This window comes from Parus major, chromosome 26 (assembly GCF_001522545.3).
Source record: "Parus major isolate Abel chromosome 26, Parus_major1.1, whole genome shotgun sequence".
NCBI lineage: Eukaryota > Metazoa > Chordata > Aves > Passeriformes > Paridae > Parus > Parus major.
Genome location: NC_031795.1, coordinates 507,237 through 515,030, shown reverse-complemented (window position 1 = coordinate 515,030; position 7,794 = coordinate 507,237). Strand labels below are relative to the sequence as shown.

Genomic DNA, 7,794 nt, shown 5'->3' with positions numbered 1-7,794 from the left:
AGCCTCGAGCTCCAAGGGCTCCCCGTGGCCGCTGGTGCCGAGGGCCGTCACGCGCAGGAGCAGCTTCTCCCCGGCCTGGAGGCCCTGGAGCCTGCAGCAGGTGCTCTCTGCAGGGAGGGTGAAGCACTTGGTCCATCTGGAGCTGTTACAGGGCCTCATCTCCACCTCGTAGCCTTTCACATCATTCCCATCTTGTACTTCAGGTTTGTTCCATGTCAAGGTGATGCTGGTGCTGTCACTACTGCTCACTCTAAGGTCCTGCACTTGGCCTGGAGATTCTGGAAGGAGGAATTTTACTTAAACTACTTTTCTAGGATTTTTCTTCCCTTTTTCCAGTCACTGCCTGAGATTCCCCAACATTCTTGCAGTGCACTGGATTTCCATCCTGCTGTCTTGCCCCACCTTGTGCCAGTTCTTCAGAGCTGGATCTGGCTCCTTGCTCACAGCAGCCCTGCAGTAAATCCACAGCACTCCAAAAGCTCTGCAGCCCATCCCGAGTGTTCCTCCACACTGCTCGTTACCCACACTGGGATCTGCCAAATCTTGGCTTGGACATCCTACAGGAAATCCTTCAGTTCCTTCCTCCAGCTGATTCTCAGCCGTGAAACGTTCCCCAGTTACTGATCCTTGTCCCCACACACTTTTACAGAGGAATGAAGAACATCTCCTGCCCAGCAGTACCCCAAAAGCAGAGCACAGGGCACTCACTGGTGGGGTCCTGGGCGAAGGCGGCCTCTGAGGGGTCACTGGGCTGTCCTGTGCCAGCAGCATTGACAGCTGCCACACGGAACTCGTACTGCACACCCTTCTTCAGGCTGGTCACCTTCAGCTTCTTGTCTGCAGAGACAAATGTCTTGCCTCAGGGGAGCTGTTCCCCATCAGGAAAGGTGACACAATAAAGTTGTGCCTTAGTCCAGGCACAATTATGGACTGAAAAATTCTTAGGAGCCATAACAGCTGTCCCTGATTCCCCTGCCACCGATTCCCCACCACTAGGTGATCACCACAAGTGCACGTGATCTTCTGGGATGTGTTCATTGCATTCCTTTCAAAATCAAACAGCCCTTGAACCACAGAATCCCAGAATCTTTTAGCTGGAAAAGACCTCCAAGGTTACCCATCACCACCTCGATGTGAAAGGTGTAAGATCCTAAGCAGCTCCTAAACCTGACACTTTTGCTTTTTCAAATCCCCCAGGCTGTTCCAGGAGTCAGAGTACCCACCTTTGACAGGCACCTTGGTGACTGGCAGCCAGGTCACAGTGCCCTTCTTGCGTTTCTGAACGATGTATCCCATAATTTGGGACGTGCCAGTTTTACAAGGAGCTTTCCAGGATATGGTGATGGTGTCCCTGCTGGCACTGATGATCTCAGGGGGATCTGGGGCACCGGGGGAAGCTACAAAGAGATGAGGGCTTCATTATTAGCATGTATGTTTTTATTGCAAGATAAAATTGTGTAGATAAAATTGTGTGTAATTTCTTCTTGCAGATTCCCCCAGGGATTCCTACGGATGTGCTTTGAAAACCTGGTTGAGACCTGAAGTTGAGTATCCTGTTCCCCACACAAACTGAATCCAGCATGGACTCTGTTCCTGAGTTTGGATTTCACAAAAGACCTGCTGTCATCAGGACTGACCATTCCTCTGCCAGTGGGGTGTGTCATTCCTACATGATACGACCAGGCAGCCTCATCTTGTTTTCAACCTGAACTGGTAACAAAATGGATTTTCTTTGCTCTCTGCTAAAGCTTTCAGGATACAGAACCATGGGAATGAGAATGGAGAAAGAAGACAATTAGAACTGAACATTGCTCTCTCTAGTACTGCATTTGTGTTCATGGGAAACCTGTTCTAGTATTAAACTCCCTGAAGGATGAAGACAATGTTCAGTTGTTGGAGATGAGGGGAATGGAGTGGTCATGCTGAGAAGTGCTGCACACACAGACACTCCTGTGCCTGTGGAGTTGAGAAAAGGCCTCACTTTGCAGGCACACTGGGAAAAATTTCCTTTGATCTCGATCATTTTGCATTTCCCCCATGAAACTTCCTTTCCAATCCAGAATTATTCCATGACCAAGGAATAATTACATCTCACTCAGCATCAGCAGATGCCAACAGCAAACTGCTGCTCTTGCTGGGCAACCTCCACAGCTTTGTGTGAAGACTGAAGTTGGGATCTGTAGCAACATCCACAATGCAGTGACTTTGATTTGATGTCAGCTTTGATAATGAATTTCCCAATTTGAATCATGAATTATGAGAAGTTCTCCTCACCTTTACCAGCAGCCTTGACTTCCCCCGACTCCAGCGCATCACTCACTCCCTCGGCATTCATGGCCCTCACCCTGAAGTAGTAGCTCACATCTTCCTCCACTTTGCTGGTGGTGAAGGTGCTGCAGCTCCTGGGGGTTTCTCCCAAGGTCTCCCAGTCGTTCCTGCCCACCTGCTGCCTCTCTATGAGGTACCTTTGCACTGGTTTGCCCCCGTCATCCTTTGGGGGCTTCCACTGGATCGTGATGTTGTTGGCAGAGCTTTCCACAATTTTTATGGGTCCTGCTGGGGCCTGTGGCTTGTCTGGGAAGATGAACAGAGACACAGTTGGCTCCAGAGCCAGACCTGCTCCTGGCTTTGGAGCAGACACTGTCCCTTGCTCACCAGCTGGGAGACTGTTCCTGATGAAATGCAGGCACAGCTGTAGGATGAGGGTGGAGCACACGAATTGCACCTTCCAAATTTGCACTTTTTAAACTTTTGATGGAGAAGATGGGAAGCCTTGCCCTTGCTCTCCCTTCTTCTCATAAGCATTGCATCAGTTCAGCTTGCTAATAACAGGCAAAACATTTCTGGTGTCCCAAAGGTGCCCAGACATTTATGGGAAGGCTGAATTGGACCTTGATATCTGTCTTGGGGTGCAGTGCAAGATGTAACCAAAAGGATGTATTCTATCTGCTGAAACCCACTGGGGCAGTGCTCTTTGTCTCTTCCAGGACCCATCCTCCCTGCAGGGGGATCTCTTCTGTCCATGGCCCATGGAGTCTCACTGCATGGCTGATACAATTCCATCATCCCATGCTGAGATGCTCCAGCCAGGGGAAGGAGCCAAGCATTTCCAGCTCTATCTCTTTGGAGACCCAAAACACCACAAGCAGCCTTTGTCCACTGGATCCCAGAGGAGACCAGACCCATCTACACCAGCACTGCACCTTCAGAGGAAAATACACCCTTCTGTAAGATCACTGCTCCAACAGAACCACATCTGTCACTCCAGGAGGACTGCAGCCACCATTCAATCACACTGCTACCAACACCCTGACCAACAGGCTGGCAGGTTGTATTCTGTCACTGGGTTGTTGGTTGTTCTTTTGGGGTTTTTTTTTTAAGTTTTCTTTTTTGTACTACTACATTTTTATTTTCATTTCCTTGGTAAAGAACTGTTATTCCTATTCCTGTATCTTTGCCTGAAAGCATCTTAATGTCAAGATTACAATATTTTGCAGGGGGAGTGGGTGGTTTACATTTTTATTTATTTCAAGGGAAGTTTCTGCTTTCCTAAGCAGACACCTGTCTTTTTAAAACCAAGACAAAATCCTGTTTCACATTTGCATGTTGTGTACAGTCACATCTCCCACAGGGCGTGAACATTCAAAACTCAGCTGCACAGACCACGAAAAACAAAACTAGGTTTGTGTTCCCTTGTACTGAAGGGCAAGAAGCATCTTCAACCATCAATCCTGATTTGGGGGCAATACACAGAGTCTTGTTCCTCTCAAAACACCCAGTCTCTCCAAATAAGGATGTCAATGGATTCCCTGGCTCAGCTTTACAGTGAATGCCACAGTGAATGTTACAGCACCTTACCTATCACCACGAGCTTTAGGTTGATCTCCAGTGTCCCACTGTCGTTCTTGAGCCTGACTTTGTAATCCCCACAGTCCCTCCTGCTGCAGCTGGAGATGGACAGTGTGGTGCAGGTGTCTGTCTTGTCCACACGGATCCTGGTGTCATCCCCCAGCTCCATCCTGTCCTTCAGCCACGCTGCCCTGATGGGCCCTCGACCCTTGAACGGGATCCGCAGCTTCACCGCCTCCCCAGCCTTGGCCACCGTGGGAACACTGGTCAAGTTCTTCAGGAGTACTTTGTCCACCTGGGGAGGATCTAAGCAGGGAATACAAGGTCATTAAAAATCACAATTCAAGGAGGACAAGGCTCACCTTGGAGGGAAGGGATCCCCTCATGGTGCTGCCAGCAATGTTTAGAAGCTCACGATACGTGGTTCTGAACCTTCAGACAGTTGTACTTTGCTACAGGATAATTATCACAACATTTTGTGGTATCACACTGTCCTTTCACTAGAGAAAGTTCCTCCTAGGCAACACACTAACCACAAGAATGAAGAATCTGCCCTGATGTGGGGGCAGTCAAGGCAGCCAGCAGTGTGGCCTCTGTCCTGGAGAGAGCCCAGAGCCCTTTACTTACCTTGCTCCCTTTCAAGGGAAGGCCTCAGCTGAGGACCTCTCTGTTACAGTAACTTGCTATCCCTCATATGTGTATTTTTTGTATCCCATTGGCCCTTCCCCCTTGCTCTGCCCCTGAGCCTTCAGATCATTGGCCCTGCTGCTCAAACCCACCCCCTGCCTTTCCTTTATAAACCCCTGCACCCTCTCACTCCCTGCTTCTTTGTCCCTGGACCCCTCTGGAGAAGCAGCAGAATCAAAGCTCCCTGTGGAACTCCGTACAAGGACCTGGCTGTTCCTTCTGGGCTGCCCAAGGAGCAGCAGCAGTTCCAGCAGCCCTTCCAAGGGCTGTTGCTGAATCCCTGGGGCAAGGCAGGCGTGCCTGTGCACCCAAGGTGTCCCAAAGGAGACACTTCCTGGGAAGGTAGCAGCATGACACCCTGATACAGCGTTCTGGGCACCCCAGAATCTGAGCTGCTGACAGAAGAGTCCCTAGTTAAATTCACAAATGCAACCAACCTGCAAAAAAGCATTTCCCATTTATCTTGTAATTCTTTATTATAAAGTTGTCTCGATATCAATGACATGTCTCTGAGTAAATATGTTACATGTAAAGCCCATCTCATGCTGCCTTGGTGGTTTGAGTAGACTCACCTTCAACAAAAATTGAAGCTTCAGTTTTTACATCTCCACCTTCAAACCTGTATTTACCAGCATGAATATCTTCAGCTTTGTTAATGATCAATTTGTGGACAAAACCTTTCTTTTCAAAGACGACTCCATCCATGCTTGTTAACTACAAAGTAAAAGACAGAGACCTATCCTTTAAAAATTAAAGGAAAAAATGCAATCCAAACCTGAAGCTGGCCAGACTACAATTTGAAATGCAGATGAAAAGACTTATGAATGTCATGCATGTTTAATGACAATATTCTGGTATTCTGTTGCCTAGAGAAGCTGTGGCTGCCCCATCCCTGGAAGTGTCCAAGGCCAGGTTGGATGGGGCTTGGGTCTGGTGGGAGCTATCTCAGCCCAGGGTGGGACTGGATGATCCTTGAGGTCCCTTCCAACCCAAACCACTCTGGGATCCTGTGAACCCTTCCAGAGCCCCACTCAGCCTGCAGGTGACTGTCAGGGGGAAGGACACCCTTAGCAAGCAGAGCCGGAGAGCAGAGCGTTGCCAGCCAAAGCCAGCAGCAAGCTGAAGGAACCCACCTTTAGGCCATCCTTAAACCAGGTTCCTGTCACATTGTCCTTGCTGACAGTGCAGGACAGCTCGGCTGGCTCGCCCTTCTGCACTCGCACGGTTGCCAGCTGCTTGTTGAGGTAACAGCGTGGGACTGAACAGGGTGAAGGGAGGGAAAGAAGCTAAGTCTGTGTTACAGAGAGACACCTGGAGCTGAAAATGCATGTGCACATGAGGGGAAAAGAGCTTTAAAAAAAAAAAAAAGGTCCTCTGGGCTGGAGAGGCTTTTTGCCACCTCGCTGTGAGCCAGCTGGGTACACTCAGCTGACAGACCTGCAGCCATCCCAACATCAACTGCATCCCAACATCCACCTCATGGGCAATGGATTCATCACAAATCCCAGCATCCAGCTGTGGATTTGCTAGTTTATGTCTGTGCTAATTGTCTTGGCTCCCTCTACAGCCAGTGGAAAAACCAGGGTGTGGAAATACTGCTTCATCCTCCTCTTCCTCTGCACTGACCACACACAGGGCTGCCCAACACATCCCCCTACACAGAGCCAGGGACACTGGTCTCCATCCCTGTATTCCTCTTTCCCTTCCCAAATTCTCCATTGTCATCATAATCTCTTCTCTAATATACACCCCACTCCTTCCCACTGAACCCAAATTTTGATGTTTTTACTTCCTTGTTTATATTTATGGTTTACAATGATAATTCTTAACTTGTGAACAATCCCATGAGGTGAATATTCCCCTCTGATTATACACCTGAAATTTCTCATTCCTACAATTTTCATCATCATCATCATCATCATCTTGGTGGTGGAGCCACAGGTCTTACTCAAATGGCTGCAAACACATTACTCCCCTCTTACTCTATGCAACACCTTATTATTCCTGATGTTACAAGAGAAAAGAGCTCTTTGCATTATATAATCTTATATAAGCAGGCACAGAATTGTTCCCAGAACTTGCAAAACACAGTTTTTGCAGTAGGTGTTTGAAAAATAAAATGAAAGGTTAATTTTTGAATTGGAACAATATCAAAGAAACATGATGATATTCCTTGAAACTTTATGGGAACAAGTATGTTTGTGAACTGGTCTGTTCCATGATAGGTGAAACACAAATGAAGAGCTGAGACCTAATTTAGATAATTTAGACAAAGAAAGTAATTTAAGCCTTTAAGGCAGTTTGATCAGAGCAAACTGTGTAAGATCAAACACTGGGAGAATTAGGAACAGATCATGGGACAACCAAATTTCTACACAAGTTGTGTTTATCTGAACCATAACATCCCATTTCTCTGCAGGATTAGGGATGTGAGTATCAAAATGCAAAGACCAGGAGTCACCAGTTAACCACGTACCTTTGAGATCATCCAGGACACTCCGTCTCTTTTGTCCTGTGCTTTCCGTGTTCTTCAGGGAATCATTTGCTTTAAGATCCAGGTCAGGTTCCTGGTTTCTCTGATTTGCTGAAGGAGGTCCACCAAAAGGACCTGACATCTGGCCATAGCCCAGTGGACCTTGACCAAGCCCACTCCCATCAACAGATCTGTCATGGGATTTACTCCCTGCCTTTCCAAAGGCAGAATTTATGCCATAAGGGGAGCCCAACTGCCCCAAATCTCTGCCTTCTGCCCTGGCTCCTCCTGGACCTGACAGGGACCCTCTGTCACCAGCTGAGCCTTTGTTCCCTGGCCCTTGGACATCACCAGGAGTGCCCTTTCCAGTTTCACCTCTCGAAGATCTACCAGGATGTGCATCCAGCCCATATTCACCACGTGATCCACCAGCACCACCTACACCTTCTTTAACGTGGACTGAATCCCATTCATCCCCTCCCAAGCTCCCAACCCCACCTGCACCAGCCATGGCTACAGCTGAACCTCTGTCCTTGCCATAGGCAGACCCTGCACCCCACGGTGCAGAGCCTTCCCTGGAAAAGCCCTCTCCTCCTGCTCCACCTGCATATCCTGGAGCTCTGCTCAGTGTACCATCTGTGCCACAACCAGATCCCACCATTTCCTCACCCCCAGGAAGAAAATGAGCAGCTCCTGCCACACCTGGGAGACCACCCTTTCCATAGGGACCCAAAACTCCCCCTGCACCACCAACACCAGCTCCAGCTGGGAGACCATCCTTTCCA

General features: G+C 48.6%; 1 protein-coding gene across 1 annotated transcript in view; it reads right to left on the bottom strand.

Moving 5' to 3' along the window:
* The window catches only part of IGFN1 (immunoglobulin like and fibronectin type III domain containing 1), a 40,906-nt gene that overhangs the window by 7,056 nt on the left and 26,056 nt on the right, over positions 1–7,794 (bottom strand). The window contains exons 13-20 of the mRNA XM_015650404.3: positions 7,013–7,787; positions 5,670–5,794; positions 5,109–5,250; positions 3,859–4,155; positions 2,275–2,574; positions 1,224–1,397; positions 709–837; positions 3–278 (exon numbers count right to left, since the gene is read on the bottom strand). Of these exons, the coding sequence (XP_015505890.1) occupies positions 3–278; positions 709–837; positions 1,224–1,397; positions 2,275–2,574; positions 3,859–4,155; positions 5,109–5,250; positions 5,670–5,794; positions 7,013–7,787 (2,218 nt within the window). The remainder of the gene's footprint in view (positions 1–2; positions 279–708; positions 838–1,223; positions 1,398–2,274; positions 2,575–3,858; positions 4,156–5,108; positions 5,251–5,669; positions 5,795–7,012; positions 7,788–7,794) is intronic.